The following is a 17,096-nucleotide window of genomic DNA, read 5'->3' as shown; positions in this document are numbered from 1 at the left end:
TGGAAAAAAAAAACATTGATTTACAAATGCTAGAAATGTGACTTTAACATGACAGATTGCTATCATAGTACACCCAGGTCCTTAACTGAAGACCAAGACCTTAACCCTAACCATTCATCAAGAGAGGCATTGTATTCTATGTTATTACTTTTGGAGGTGTTTGGTCCAGTAGTTCATTTTTTTTCTGAATTAAGCAATAGTTAGTCATCCAGCTCTTAATATTATCTATGCGGTCCATTAGTTTAGAGAATTGGTAGGTTTTGTGTGACATCAAGGAAATATAGAGCTGATTGTATTATTAAAAAAGCGGCCCTAGTATTGTGCCTCGCAGCACACCATATTAAATTTGTGATTTATATGACACCTTTTCATTTCTTGCAACAACGTGATAACAGTCAGATAAATAATTTGTAAAGTATGCTAATGCCATTCCATTACTGCCAACATAATTTTCAAGCTTTAAGACAGTGTTGTGGTCAGTACTATAAGCATTAAGCACCAGTAATTCTAAGAGATTGATGCAACCATGATCATGAAAAGAGCCCTCTGATGAGTGCAGTTTCAGTGCAATGATATGGTCTAAATCCTAAATGAAATTCCTCACAGATACTTCTCTCCAAATGTCTTAGTATTTGGTTTTTCACAATTTCACTAGTAGCACCCAAGCTGCATGATTATGTTAAAAGGTTGTACAAAGGTGACACATGATCAGCGTCACAAATGTGCATAAAATATTACATATTACATTACGCATTTGTCAGATGCTTTTATCTAAAACAGCTTAAATTGCATTCAAGGTATATGTTTTGTCAGTTCATGCTTTCCCTAGAAATCAATCCAATTACCTGGGACTTTCCAGCCCAGTCCTGTATTGTTTTAGCTACGGGAATATTAATGTAATCTAATTCCTTTGCATTTTTAAATAAAATTTCAGCGTGGTCTCAGACTTTATGGACTTAATTAAAAAAATGGCACAAATGTGAACAGTAAGAATTAGGCGACACTGATTGTGTATGTATATACGTTTTTTCTTTCTTTTGACATGAATTTATTATTTACCCTATTTATTTCTTTAATGCACATTCCAAGCTGTTTTCTATATGATTCACTGGTGCATGTTATTCCAAAAATGTTTCAGTGCAATCAAAATGTAGTATCTTGTTGTGCCAGAGCAACAACTTTTCCTTATCAGCTGGTGTCACCAATCTGCCTTAATTCTAAACACCTCCCTTCAACCACCTGCTTCCATTCTACTATAAAACACCCACTTTTCATGATCAGTTCCCTGCAAATAAAATCAAGTCCTGCCCTCCATTCTTCAACATTGACAGTTAGGTTACACTCACATTGTGGAAGTAAAATGGGTCGCAGATGGCATTTTGCTTTAACTTTATTGTCAAAAACATAATTTCACAAAAAACAGCTATCAGCAGGTCTTCATACGTTCTGCTTATTGGTTTTCAGGGAAAGGGGGGCTCGTGTGAAGTGTGCTCAAGTGTCTAACTACATCAGGCCATGATGGGCCGCCGGCACAGAACAGAATGGCCTTTTGTACCACAACAGTACGGCTCTCTGTCCCTGTACCCTTTAACTGGCCACAATGGAAGCCCCCTCTAACGGTGCAGAAGTGTTAGGACACTCTGAGCCGGCAGCCTGAATGAAGTCCCTATGAATGAGTGGCCAGAGGACTGTGGGAATAGGGGCTGGTGGGGCGATGAGAGTTTGAATGAGAGTTTCTGTGGAGCGAATATATACTGAGGAAAGGAAGGGTTGCGGTTTGTTTTTATGTGGTACTGTATGTCCCAGTGGATACTCTAAATAGCTTGACGTAAATGTACATTATAAACGGTGAGATGCTCGAGCCTTGTAGCTTGTATTTTCTTTTTTGTTTTACTCTTTTAAAACTCATATGACTGTCTTTCTTCTGTGAAACATGAATGAAGATGTTGAAACAAATGATTCAGAAATATAGTTCAAATTTCATTTAGACAAATTTTCGAGTGCATTATGGTGTTATTTTTACCTTTTGGAGCTTGATGGCCACTAGTCACCATTCATTTAAAGGGGAAGCATGGAAATTTTGATAAACATCTTATTTTGTGTTCATCTTTAGAAAGGGTTTGAAATGACAATGTTAATGTTAAGGAGAGTTTTGCTGTTGTTTTTTCTTTGCAGTCAGACCTGGGAAATTACCATTTTTGTAAGCAAGATTCGAATTTGTGTTGCCCACATGACCACCATGAGTAAATACTTACAGAATTAACTTTTTGCCTAACTATCTCTATTTTGGGCAAACAACATTATTACTTTATTAAACTTGAGCAATTTGAACAAACCCCTAAAATGACATATTGAAGTGATAACATGGAAGTAGCGATCCTGCGAGAAACTATGCATTCACTCGCAAAACATTTGTGTTCACTCAAAGTATTGCATTCCCCAGAAAAATGTTGTTCGCTCACAAAACATTGGCGTTCTCTCGCAAAACTATTACGTTCCAACAAGATTTATTTTTTTTTGAAGAACATCTGCATTTGCTTGCAGAACATTTGTGTTCAATTACAAAACCACCTGATATTATTTCCATCACAAACACAAAAGTTTCTCAGGTGAACTGAAACGTTTTGCGAGAGAACACTAAATCATTCAAATATATTTTTTATTCCCATCTTTTTATTTTTTACCATCTCCATGTATTTTTAGGGACTCTGTAGACTTCCTATTTTCACCTGGCAGAAGATAAATTAATGTTGCAAGCGAGATTTGAACCTACGTTCCCCATATGAGCAGCATGGATCAATGTGCACTAACCACTTTTTACAGCTCACTTTCTCTCTTTCTCTGGGTGATACTTTAATTTATTAGGAACTGTCCTCTACTTTGTCATGATGTTGCACGAATCAAGCAGCCGCCCCAGGCGTTTTTCGTAGGCGAAACGGTTTACTTTTCCTGCTATCATCATCCCTTCAGAAAACTCCCCCGTTGATTCTCTCTCATCCTTTTTTCGTGTCTCAAACTCCCTCCTACTCTCACAGACCCTCCTGACTGTGATTTTCAAACTCCCCTGCTTGTGTTGTTTTCTGCGCATTCATCTGCTCTCATTCGTCCCTCCGCCTGTCTAAAAGCATTCTGCTCGCTGTATATGGTCTCTCTGTGACGGAGGCCACCACCACAGAGAGAGAAGAGAAAAGGAAATGAGAAGGGGGAGGCAGTGTCTTTCTTGTCTTTGTGGCATGTGAGGAACATACAGTACTTGTTCTCGGTTCTGTGTGATGCGGCCCGTTGAATGAGGGATTGATTTATTGTTTTGTTTTCCTGCTGTCCGGGTGCAAAAGCCGTTGCTGACTTAACGGAGACGGTGAGAATATATGCACAAGTATGTGTTTACTACAGGCTGTTTCAATATAGTTGTGGTGATGTTTCTGCCATTATTGCTCAGACAGTTTAGCTTTAGTACAGCATATTGCTTTCACTTTGTGTGAATAGCATTTATCACCATTTGCAGTTAATGAAAACAAGATGCTATTTGTAGCTGTTTATATTTGGTGCAAACACTACTTATGCAGCATTTACATCCTATTGTGTCTCTAGTCTAAATAGCATTTGGGTCAATGAGCCCCCAAAATATCTAGTTTAAAAGAAAATCTAGATTAAAACAGGTGGCAAGTTCTTAGAAATGTTATATCTGTCAATGTTTATGTAGTTATCTACACTGGAAAAAAATGGTGTAGAAACAGTTTTCGTCAGAAATTGCTAGGAAATATCACAGATAATTAGAATAAACACTAAACAGCAAGCAACATTGAGTTACATTTTAAAATGTAAAATGTGTAATATAATATAATATAATTTTTTATTTTATTTATATATGTATTTTTTAAATATCATGACATTTGGAGTCATGAATATCAAGAGATTTTCTTAGGGTTACTCCATTTGACCTGAACAAACATCTACAAATGTCAGAATATGTAATAGTTATATCTTAAAACTTATTGATCTGGACTCATTAGGGGTCTAAAGAGCATCTGTTTTATGATTTTCTCAAAATGGGTTCCTGCATGTTGGTTATACCACATTGACTTTGATTTAGTGGATTTTCTTTTTCTTTTTCTTTTTTTAAAAATATGAATAATATTTTTAAAAGGAATTGCTTCACTGCTTTTTATTATTAGGAAACAGTTATAAAGATGATTGCAAACCACTTATGCCATTTTGAATGAATTTCAGCATTGTATTAAGACTTCTATACATTTTTTCCTTTGAACCACATGGAAAATGTGAAATGACTGCATGCAAACATGTTTATCGTAGAGGATGTGTTCAAGTCATTTTCTGTATGAAGTGCATTTTGAAATGTATTTTTAAAGAACTTCATAGGTCCAGACATGTCAACCAAGGTAGATGGGTGACATGTCTGGACCTATGAAGTTGTTTCACAACTTTAGGGTGTCTCGGTTTTCTCTCAATTTGATTTACTTTTAAAGAAACAGTTGAGATATTAAAATAAGTTATCATTTGTAGTTTCTCTTTCCCAAGTGAAGGCTTGGTTTAGTGGCCTGAGCGACTTTCTTTTCAGCCTAACAATTCCCTCTGATTGTAGTTGTAGTCTATGCTTATGTTTGGGACTCATTGTACCAAGGCCTACAAAAGATGTTGATCAGTCCTGGTAAGCAGAAACAGTCACTGTTTGGATGCAGTAAAGTGTCTGAGGATATGTCTGAGAGATAATTAGTGGTTTGCTCTGTCTGCATAACAGGTGTGTGTTTGTGTGTGCATGTGCGAGTTATTGAGCGGGTCTCGCTGTCGGAGTGTGGAGAGAGGTCATGAATTGAAGAAAAGAGGAAAAGGAGATTGCTGAACCCTGACTTCCGTTTCGTGTCACCACTGAGAGCTCGGGCCAGCAGTTTCTCTCTCACTCTCTCCCGTTCGCCCGCTCACCCTTTCACATTCACTTTATTTGTAGCATTACAGTTACTTTACCAAAAAGGAAGGAACAAATCTAAATTAAGTGTAAGCTTAAAGCGTGTAATGTTTTAGATAAAACTCTTTGGTTTATTTCAGTGTAATGTGTAGTGACTGAAAGCTATTGGTAGCTTGACTTCCTGAACAAGACTGTGACTCTGTGTTGCTTCCAAAACATTTCTTTGGGGTTTTTTTTAGCAGTCTGACTGCCGATGGTGTGAGTTTGGGGTGGGAGTCAGTCTGTTGATTGACCAAAGGGTTTGTTTCTAGCATTTTTTTTTTTTAAGAATTTAAATGTAATTTCATACATAGTCATGCAGAATTGTTTTATTCTAGAAAATAACAACTGAATCGCCACACCTTAAAGTCATATGTCAAAAGATGAAGCAGAAAGAGCAGCAAACATATCAATGATTTTTGGCTTTATTAAAAGAGGTTCTGAGAGTGTAACTGAAAATAAATTTGTTTAACTTACTTTGCACTTCATTTAGATTTCTGTGAAAACACTAAAAAAGTACATTTGGGCTTTTATTACAGAGACAGTGAGAATATAGAAAACAGGCATACATATTACAATAATGGCAACCAAAATGACAATTCTGTCCCTTACTGAATGAATGAATAAGGAATATGAAAAAGTTCAAACTTATGAACTACTTATATACCAATATACTTTAATATTCCAAAATACATTTTCATACTAAGTGAAAACGTGGATGGAATAGCCGATTAGAGATCAAAACTAGATTTATAATGATTTATTAATGTTTATTTTTTTGTAATATATTGTAATACTGTAATTGTTTGGAATACTGTAAAGTATTGCTTACCAATTTTACTAAAATGTGTTATATAGGTGCATCTCAATTTTTTTTTCTGTAACATTTCAAAAAGTGAAACTTTCCTATATTCTAGATTCATTACATGTAAAGTAAAATATTTCAAAAAAAATTTGTTTTAATTTTGATGATTAGAGCTTACAGCTCATGAAAGTCAAAAATCCATTATCTCAAAATATTTGAATATTTCCTACGATCAATCAAAAAAAGTTCTTTAAAGTATGTTCATTTATGCACTCAGTACTTTGGTCAGGGCTCCTTTAACCAAACCAAACTCCAGCATCAGTGAGGTGCGGCATGGAAGCGATCAGCACTATTGAGCCTTCAGCTCGTCTGGATTGTTGAATCGACTGTTTCTCATCTTTCTCTTGAAAATATCCCATAGATTCTATATGGGGTTCAGGTCAGGCATGTTGGCTGGCCAATCAAGCACAGTAATATCATGGTCAGGAAACCACTTGGAAGTGGTTTTGGCACTGTGGGCAGGTGCTAAAGTCCTGCTGGAAAAGGAAATCAGCATCTCCATAAAGCTTGTCAGCAGATGGAAGCATAAAGTGCTCCCAAATCTCCTGGTAGATGGCTGCACTTTGCATTTAATATGCTTTGATACAACACTCTGTGAACAACCACCCCTGTGAGTAATGACCTTCTGTGACTTACCCTCTTTGTGGAGGGTGTTAGTTATTGTCTTCTGGATCATTGCCAAGTCAGCAGTGTTCCCCATTATTGTGGTTTCAAAGAACAAGAGATACCCAGAATTTATACTGTAGAGATGGTCATTTAATGAAACTCAAATGTAAATATTCTAATATTTTGAGAGACTGGATTTTTGACTTTCATAAGATGTAAGCTCTAATCATTAAAATAAAAAAATAAAAAAAAAAAAAATTGAAGTATTTTACTTTACATGTAATGAATCTAGAATACTGTATATGAAAGTTTCACTTTGAAATACGTTACAGAAAAATGATATTCATGATATTCAAATTTTTTGAGATGCACCTGTATGTGTTAAAGACAATACATAAGGTTTTTCTTTATATGTGACATGAATGGATTTAAAAATCTTTTTTTTTTTTTTTTTTTTTTTAGAATATATTTAAAAATATATACAAAAATTGCCAAAAATATTAGTAGAAAATATATTTACGTAAATAGATTAAAATATGAACTTATTAACATTTTAGAAAATTTTGTTGACTCTTTTTGAATAGTCAAAAATCCTCATCAATTTTTTTTTTTTTTTTAAATAAATAAATAAAATAAAATAAATTGCTGTATGGAGTCGTGTTAATCTTTGAAACGCACTTTAAGATGCTTTTAATTAAATTAAATTAGATTTCTGTCCCTTCATTCATTGACCAAAGTTTCAAAACATCCATAATGCACATGATTCCATGATAATCCATATTGAGTGGTTTAATCAAAGTCTTCTGAATGAGGTTTGTTCTTGTGCATCAAGAAAGTTGAGCTTCCATTGACCATATTTGATGTGCTCTTTGTATGTTTGTTAAATCTGTTTTATATTTGAATAAAAGTCTCAGTTACATCTGTTCATCATATCAAATGATTGTGTCTCTTCAGAAGACTTTAAACCAGATTCAAATGGATTATTTTTACGATGTATTCATGAACTTTTTGAAGCTTAAAAGTTTTGGTGGATTGAACTTTCAGTGGAGGGACAGAAATCTCTCAGAGTTGATTCAAATATACATATGTGTTTCGAAGATGAACGAAAGTCTTATGGGTTTGTAATGAAGGTGACTAAATGATGACATAGCATTCATTTTGTGTAAGACAAAAGCTCTTGACTTCATGCAGTTGTTACAGAACCATAAAAAGATTGCATGAAGTTAACACCTGAGCAGAAAGACATTGGGTCGGTGATGTCGGTGAGTTGAAGTCTCTGTAGAGCACTGGCCTAATTACAGATCTGGTGTCATCCAATTTATCAGAGCTTTCCCAGCTGCTCAATATCCACTTTCGGGGAGGCTATGTTTTTCCGTGCATAAGTGTGTTTTGTTTGTGTAATCCACACCCTGAGAGGAATTCCACTTCCTCAAATGATCAGGCAAGGTCACTTAGGCCCTGCCATTTGCTGTTAAGATTTTACAGATTGTGTGTGTGTGTGTGGTCACACCTCAAAACCTTGATTAAACTGGAAAATGCTCTCACTTCCTCCAAAATACAAGATTATTTTGGTAGAACTGAGCCAACTGGCAAGTAGTTATTGCATGTTTTAAGCATAAAACTCACTAAACTTTGTTAGATTCATGCTAAAATGTGCAGAAAAAAAAAAAAAACATAAAAACAAACAAGCAAAACGTTTCTTTGTAAATTAATTAAAATCTCATGCAACATTTTTCCAGTAAATGTAAACCTTGTTTTAAGGCTGTTTATGTTTTACAGTTAAAATTAGACAAAAAAGACACTAGTGTTGTAATTTTACAATTCTACGATGTAAATATAGTTATCAGTAGTGTTATTTTTTGCAGTGAAATATTACGATAGGTATTTCTTATATTGTGCATATTTTTTTGCAGGTTTTGTATTTTATTTTTAATAATAATAATAATAAGAAAAATAAGAAAAACAACAACAATAATAATTACTACTACTACTACTATTATTATTAATATTATTATTTGGGAGCAATATTGATACATAAAAACACACCAAATTGTGCAGCCCTACAAACAAGCACAGCAAATCTGGATTTTTGTGTTTTAACTGACAGTTTTTATTGAAAAATCACATTTATTTTTTTCCCCCCACAAAATTAAACAACCCTATTGTTGCGTGAAATATATTTGTAGTAATCACTCATCTGTAAATGCATTCATATTTTATCAACTCAGACAATGTAGATTGTGTATGTAATTATGTACGTGTGTGTGATTATTTGTTCTGGGACCTCACCCACGTCTGCCGGCGACAGACTGTCTGAGCACCTTCATTTAGGGGACTGCAGACCGATGACTCGCGCTGTTTCCCACCCTCTCTCTTCGGTATTCCTCTCGTGTGGATGGAGTAATGCCCATGCTGGCTGTGTAAAGCAGGCTTTGTTACCTCATCTTTCCCTCAGATGGTCTCTGAGGGCCGACAGGGACGTGTGTGGCAGCGCTAGTCTGTGTGTGTGTGTGTGTGTGTGTGTGTTATGTAGCTGTCTCTCTCTCTCTCTCTCTCTTTCTCTCTCTCTTTATCTCTCCCTCCCTCTCTCTCTCTCTCTTCAAGGTGGCTTTGGCTTGGGTGGGTTTCTCGGGGCAGGAGTGTGAGGGTATTTCTAGCTCTCAGGGGCAGAGGTTGGGCTATGCCAGCCTTCCCCCAGTGAGCTGTTTCCTTTCAAAAACACTCCTCAGGAAACCACTTCAAACAATCACATTCCGCGCAGAGAAAGCGCCGCACCACTCCTGGAACTTGGGAAAACCTCTCCCTTCCCCTCGCAAGGCTGCTCTTTTTCTCCGTCTCGCCATATGTTTCTCGTTGGCCTTTTAACTTATACACATGTATGACGGTTTGCTTTTAGAATTACATCAACCTTTTTGGGATACTGTACCTTTAAGACTTCTGAATGTAAATGATAGGGGTTAAAATTTGCGCATAACCTGCAAAATGTAGCCATCATAGAGTGAAAGTTTGTCACTTGTATGTGTTTTGTCTTTTAAACAGTCAAGCATTTTTAAACCATTACAACGCAAGAAGAGGCGAAAGAACTCAATTCAATACTCGCGCTCTGTTTTCTATGCGCACAGCCACACACACCTGAAGTGCGCAAACACAGAGGCGCATTTCAGACAACACGCAAACACCCAATTGAGTCATTTTTCACATCTCCCTGAGCTAGAGCAGACACACGCATACAATTATCAAAATACCCATCTCAGCAATCATCCTCATAAACAGTGGATTATGTGAATAAAAACATCTGAGAAAGAAATCAGATGGGACAGCAGCCTATAAATACCTGCTGCTGTCTGTAATTAATGTTAAGCAAACAACAAAACACAACTGTAACAAAGATTATTCTGTTTGATTCATACAGTGAACACTATGCAGTGTTATTTTACACTTAATTATTACATTTCTGTATCCTGAATACAACTGTTAGACCTTATTCTATTTGTAACTTTGCTATATTGTATTTATCTATGCCTTAAATCATGATTGAACTTTCTTAGTAAGGCTAGTAGTTTTTACTGTGAAGAAGTAATTAAAGTGTGCTTTAAGTAATAATAGGAAAGCAAAGTTACATTGATATAAATGTAATTTTTTTCTCGCTGATCTGAAAAATGATCTGATCCGTGACTCAAAAATCGCAATATGATCCGAAACGTGAGTTTTGTGATCTGTTGAACCACTAGTAAACAGCATCTGTTATGATTAGTTAACCTCCAACAGAGTATTTTATGATTGTCTAATATGCACTGGCCACGGTTAGAAATTTTATTTATTTATTTTTTTCTGTATAGAACCTGAGGTTTCAACAGTACGTTGCAAAAAAAAAAAAAAAAGGATGGTCATATTCCCTAAAATACATTTACTGTCATCTAATTTTTTATATTTAAAAATGCTAATTAGTATATTAATATTGATGTTATTATGTTATGTATGTACAATATCACAAATCTCAACTGTGTGTTCCATTTATCGATGAAAAGTAGTAGAAACTACATTATCGCTGAGTAATATATGAAAAGTTGGCTAATATAGTATATCCTATTTTAGCTGCATACATACAGTATACTCATGTAAAGTGAAATATACTATATAGAAAATATCTAATCTGCCAAATGCTACTATAAAGTAGATATGAAGCTGTTATAAACAATGTGTATTGTGAACAACACTACAAATAAATTTGACTTGACTATTATTATATTACTCTTTTTTTAATATATTTTTTAAATTATATTTTTCTGTTATATATTTGAATAATATTTTATTTATTTATTTATTTATACTGGCAAAAGTAATCTTTCAAATTTCAAAATCAACATAAATATTTCATACCTTACATGATTTCTAAATTCACTTGTAACATTTAAAGTTGATGTTTCTTTAAATGCTCAATATTTATTTAATTTTAATATAATTAATTAATTGCACTGGCCAGTATGTGCATAAGTATTGGCGCATTTGTATATTTCCCAAATTCTGACTGTATCATTTTTTTTTTTTCACGACAGCTGTTTTAGTAATATCTGAGCATATGTGACCCTGGACCACAAAACCAGTCTTAAGTGTAAATTTTTCTGGAATCTGAGGGTGCAAAAAAATCTAAATATTGAGAAAATCGCCTTTAAAGTTGTCCAAATTAATTCTTAGCAATGCATATTACTAAACAAAAATGACGTTTTGGTATATTTACAGTAGTAAATTTACAAAATACCTTCATGGAATATGATCTTTACTTAATATCCTAATGATTTTTGGCATAAAAGAAAAAACTATAATTTTGACCCATACAGTGTATTTTTGGCTATTGCTACAAGTATACCCCAGCGACTTAAGACGTAAGGTTTTGTGGTCCAGGGTCACATATATGGAGAGATTTTATGTGCAGCTTTTATGTTGGATTGAAATATTCAAGGACCTTGAAAATAAACTTCAGCCTCTTTCCGAACACTGGAACCGTACTCTTTGCTCCTTGTTTACAGTATGTTTGGATAATATATCATGTTTACCTTTAAAAGTATCAAGGCTGATGTAGAGAGACCTTCTGTTTTTCTCCATTGCGTCAAGGCTTTAAAAAGGCCTTCATAAATAACAATTATAGCTGGTTTCATAACCTCCATGTGCATGTCCTCTCTCTCTTTATTATTACCTCTATATTGCTGTTTATTTTTTGTGCGTCATTGTGTCGTGGTGCACTAAAGGCTGCTCGTGACCCCACACCACCTCACAGCTGTTCCTGCTGAACGCTTCTGATTGGCCGCTCCTCTATCCAATCAAATAGCCTGTGAAAGGATACAGAAAATATTGATTTAATTAGTGATAGTTTGTTTGATGGGGGCTTGTTGCCATGGTGATGGGATGGGTAGTGAGAACGTGTATGACGGCCTGACCTTTAGCCGTGGCTGTGTGTTTCACACATACACACATGGGCCGATGAACAGGCCTGCAAACTCAAGGCAGGATTTGGGTCCCTCACTGGGATTTTGTTCCCGTCTAGTTTTCCCTGAATCTGATAATTTATTCAAAAATGAATACAGTGCACATCATGTAAACACGGACTCCAGTACACCATTTACATGACGCAGTGTTGTTAATGTTGACTAAAACTGTTTCAAATATTTATTAATATTACTGGAAATAAAGTATTACAAATACTTTTCTTTAATTGTAAAAAATCTTAAAATATGAAAACAATACATGAAATAAAATAAGTACTAAAATGATGAAACCTAAAGAAATACAAATCAGTTAAAAAGCTTAATATAAATAAAGTAAAACTAATAAAAAAATTCAAAATATGAATGAATACTATAATAGTATATTAATAATATTAAATAACACTGATATATAATGAATTAACTTTTATATTTTTGGGAGATGAAGCCAAAAACATGTCAGGGTGGTACCACTGATCTTCTTGAAAGCAAAACTTTTTATGCTAAAATATTATGCATCAAAAACCCTTATCCACCAAATCAAATTCATGTGGTGCGATCAAAAAAATCATGTAGTGCGACCAATATGCAGAAACGTGTTATGTAATTAAGATATCATCCAGGTCAATATATCTGTTAAAATATCTGACAATTTGATCTTTTTATTACATGTTTGTAAAATGTCATGTGCTACAACTTCCCTAAAAGCTTATATATGATAAGATATTTATAAAGATAATTATTTATGATGAAAATACGTTTTAACCTTGCAAAATATATATATAAATAATGATTAAGATGTATACACTAACATGTTTTCAAGGTGTAAGCAAAAATGCCTTTCCTGGTAAGCTTGTGAATTCAGTGGTTTTATAACCTATGTGAGGTCATTCGTGAACTATGAATGTATTTCAGAAATATTTACTAAACAGAAGCAAATTATTGAGTCATACAGGCTGTTTCTCGAGAGGTTGGAATGAGGACGTTTATAGAAGATGAAGGATGATAAATGAACAAATGTAGAAAGGCAGCCTGGAGGGCCGTCGAGAGGGAGACGGAACCGATGAAGAATATTTGGCAAGATTTTAGCATTTTATTGTCAAAGCATAAATTCTGTTAATGAATGTGCATTATGCCAACTTCAAATCCTTCTGAAAAGTCATAATTATGATATGATGTGCTTTCAAGTCATTTTGATTGGAATCAAATGGGATGTGTTGGAAACTTTCATTTTCTTCATGTCTTTTCAATGTTTTAGAAGTGCTAATACAGCACAAATAAATGCAGAAGAGTGTTTGCCATGATCTGTTCCCGGTTTCACATGGTTAGAGTCCCACATTATCCCATATCCCCAGACGTTCACCATTGGCTCAAGCCACAACGACTGTTTACTGTAACTTCAGTGACATTTTTACAGCTTCCCCATATGCATGTGTTTCTCTCTTACCCACGTAAGCGAGGTAGGAGTCTCCTTTTCGGAAGTGAGGTTTATCTGTTCCTCACTCCCAGCAACTTTCCCTCTCCCACGGTAGCAACCTGCCCTTTCTGGGTCATGTTAACAAAACATTGGCTTTCCTCCCCCCGTCCTCCAGTCGATGGTTTATTCCAGTCGTTCCACAGCAGTGGCACCAGTTCACTTCTGCTTTTGGATTGCTGGTGTCTTACTGCGCTGATGAACGGTGAGTCTCGGTCATCCGTCAGTGGCTTTATCTGGTCTGCTGTGACCGCTGGTCAATGTGTTTGCTTGTTGAGCCGGACTGGAGTCTGTAATGACACTCTATATCTGTTATTATTTAAGACTATGGCTGTGTTCAAAATGGAATACATACTGTGTGAAACTGCACACTGCATTCTGCATATGCTTTGCATGTTTAACACCTCTTGCAGCCATGTATTTTGACTCTAATTTTTATTATCATAAATGGTCATTAAAATGAAAAAACTGAATTTGGGAAAAACAAAACACATTTCATAAGGCCCTAAAAATGTAATTTTAATAATTTGATGTTAAATTATATAAGTTTCATAATTTCAATTAATTAGATATGCTTTCTGATTGCTAAAAATGCATTCAACCATTAAAATGGAATCCATAAAAATAATGATTAATATTAATATTATTAATAATAATAATTAAGAATCCAGAAGGAATGGAAAAAATTGAAAAATAAAGAAATGAATCAGAATTTGGCGGAAAAAAAAAGTGATTTCAAAGTATATGGTATAAGTATAGTATGGTATGCTATTCCCAACATAAACTTTGAGACTAAAAATGCTTAATTTCACATGATGGTATGTCATGAATGTGTCAGGTAGACATGAAAGAGGAACTTCAGTACTAGTACGCATGGGTGGTTTTTCCTTCCTCTGAGGAGTGTCCGTGACCTGCCACCCAGGAATCTGGTGAATCTTGTCCAGACCTCTGGAGGGAATTCTTGTGGCTCTGACCTCCTAAAACTCCACCCCCTTCTCAACCACGGCCATTGCATTGCAAAGAAGCATGGAAAGCTATGACTAACAACTAAAGTGTTAATTGACTGCTTATGAGGAAACGCTCCACTATATACGGGAAAATGTCAAGACAGTGATCAGCAGTTGTTAAACTGCATGTTTGTGTGGGCTTAGCATGTGCATTTGTTTCACATCACCATGAGTCAGAGTTTTTGTCTTTGTAATCTCATTTATGGTTTCCTGTAAAAGCCCATTGAGGAATAGCTTACTGAAACTCCAAATCTGGCTGCGAAGATACAACACTTATTCAGCTGAGACACTAACAGCCGAGGTGATTGAGTGTGGCGTTCCGCTTGAACTTTAAAGCATGTTGCAAAGGGCTCCCAGTGCTTTCTTTTGTCTTGCTCTAAACAGTTGTGGTGTGTGTGTGTGTCTTTTAGACGAGGACTTTTAGCTGATGAAAGTATGTAAATTAAAACCCAACAAAAATTGTTTGCATTAAGAATTTTTTTTATTTTTTTTTTTTAAATAGAAAGCAAATGGAAACATTTTCTTCCTGAGAAAAACACACTAGTCTCACATTGTTTCTTTTAAAGCTGACACATAAATGAAACAATTGAGAACTCAAAATCTCCAAAGATTTGAAAAAGCAAACTTTGAGCAGTAGAGTTCTCCTCTGGGTAGATCTCTGTGTTTTATGTCTGTTGTATGTTTACTTAGCTAGACTTTCTGGACAAATTTGCCTTTAGAAGTTATATAAATTTAACACGACCTCCAGGGACAAAACAACGGATAAAACAAAAAATGTTTTATTTTATTTTAGGAATGCACAATGTGTGACGTGTTAGTCAGTACTATTTCTGATTATTTAATTCATATATATTTATAAAGTCTATGGTTGGTCTAATTAAGATTCATTAAGTCACTGTGTGAGAGAGATTCTCTCGCGCTGTCTTGTTTAGTCTGCTCTTGTTAACCTGGGTGGGAGGTTTTGCTGTAGGCCTGTGCGTCTGCTGTTTACATGGCTGTCAGCACAGGCAGAGAGATTTCAAAAGACGGCGTAAATAAGGTTAGATTTAACTAAGAGTTTCTGTTCTCTGTAGGGTAATGCTTATAACAGTGAGACTTACACAGCAAAGTGCTGCCCTCGGGTGTAGATTAGCCACCTCTTCAGTTGTGAACAGTGAGAAGTGTGTGTGTGTGTGTGTGTGTGTGTGTGCAAATGTGTTTGTATAAATTCCTCTCTGACGTCCAAGATGGGGGTGAGGAAACAAGGAATCCCCCCCACCCAACATTCATCTCCATTTCACACACTCTTGCAGTATTACTTGTCCTCAGACTCTTAGCTCAGACTCTCGCCTCAAGGCCTTCAAAATTGTTTTCTGTAGATTCTGTGGGAACTTAATATAAAGAAAGTAAATAGGGTCTATTTTGATTTCATGGTGCATCTTTCTCAATTGACAGCTACTTTAAAGTGGCTGTGTGAAATATTTTTTTCGCAAGCGACATATAAATCACAAACACTTCTTTAGTAGATGTTCTACCAGTGCCTGATTGTTTTGGAAGGTCACTTAAAACGGCAAAATTGACTATTTTCCCATCTGTTGCCTGTTGCTGTTCACATCACATCTCAGGATATTTTATTTATTTATTTATTTTTTTCTGGTGTACACTGGCCTGTAGTGCTAACAAAAGTAATATTTCAACATATTTATACATAGTACTCTCTGTCTCCTTTCAGATGTCTAACTACAAGCGTGCAACGTTTGAGGAGGAGGATGGGACAGATGTCCATGCAGATGGAGCCATCTCTCCTGACAGTGTGGAGGTGGGTGTGGGTCAGGGCTCAGTGTGGATGTGTACATTTTATGTTTACATTCAGACATTTTAATGCCACATACAAATAAGGAAACCAATAATTTAAGCTGTTAGTTCAGAGACAGTGAGGAGTATTGCTGTTGCACAATTCCTTTGAAAAGTACACGGCGAAACAACAATTGCTGGGTAGTTGTGATGTGCTCTGAAAATTTCAGCTGTTTCCTGCCTGGTTGGATGCTCTTACCGCAGAAAATCTAGCTGACAGTAAAGTTGTTGAATTACTAGGCTAGTAGGAAAAAAAAAATCTGTCTTGAGTTGGTGGTGATGTTCTTTCTTCCAGGCTGAGATATCCAGGCAAGTCGGGATACATAGTCACTGTGAGAACATTAGATGAAAGGGTAAATATAGCAGTAGTTGGAAATACTGACAATGCACTCTTTAATATAAAGCAGGAGTCACCAAGTTCGGTTCTGGAGGGCCGGTGTCCTGCAGAGTTCAGCTCTAACCCTAATCAAACACACCTGAAGCAGCTAATCAAGGTCTTACTAGGTAAACTTGAAACTTCCAGCCAGGTGTGTTGAGGCAAGTTGGAGCTAAACTCTGCAGGACACCAGCCCTCCAGGATCAAGTTTGATGACCCCTGATACAAATGTTCCATAAGGGCATTTTCGCAGCGATGCTACAGAACAGCGGTTCTTAAGCTGGGGGTCGCAAAGAGGTAGAAGGGGGGTCACGGGAAGACTTTCATTTTGAAAAGCTTTATACTATAAAGCTGCTTTGACACAATCTGTATTGTAAAAAGCGCTATATAAATAACAGTGACTTGACAACTAAACGAAAATTACTGCAGCCAAAACCGCTGGAGTTTTTCCAGCAAAAACTACAGGAGCTAACTTACATTACGTGGTCAAAA

The 17,096-nt window shown here is 35.7% G+C and overlaps 1 protein-coding gene across 5 annotated transcripts in view; it reads left to right on the top strand.

Annotated features, from left to right (window-relative positions):
* Positions 1-17,096, top strand: part of ece2b (endothelin converting enzyme 2b) — a 79,861-nt gene that overhangs the window by 27,502 nt on the left and 35,263 nt on the right. For 2 of the 5 annotated variants that reach the window (XM_058799540.1, XM_058799539.1), the window contains one exon: positions 16,107-16,193. In XM_058799540.1, coding sequence (XP_058655523.1) covers positions 16,107-16,193 — 87 coding nt within the window. Of the gene's footprint in view, positions 1-3,220; positions 3,377-13,540; positions 13,594-16,106; positions 16,194-17,096 lie in introns of those variants that run through there. The other 3 variants (XM_058799544.1, XM_058799541.1, XM_058799542.1) reach the window with 3 other exon arrangements.

Source organism: Onychostoma macrolepis, chromosome 15 (assembly GCF_012432095.1).
Source record: "Onychostoma macrolepis isolate SWU-2019 chromosome 15, ASM1243209v1, whole genome shotgun sequence".
Lineage (NCBI taxonomy): Eukaryota > Metazoa > Chordata > Actinopteri > Cypriniformes > Cyprinidae > Onychostoma > Onychostoma macrolepis.
Note: the sequence above shows the minus strand (reverse complement) of the source record. Positions and strands in the feature narration are given on the sequence as shown.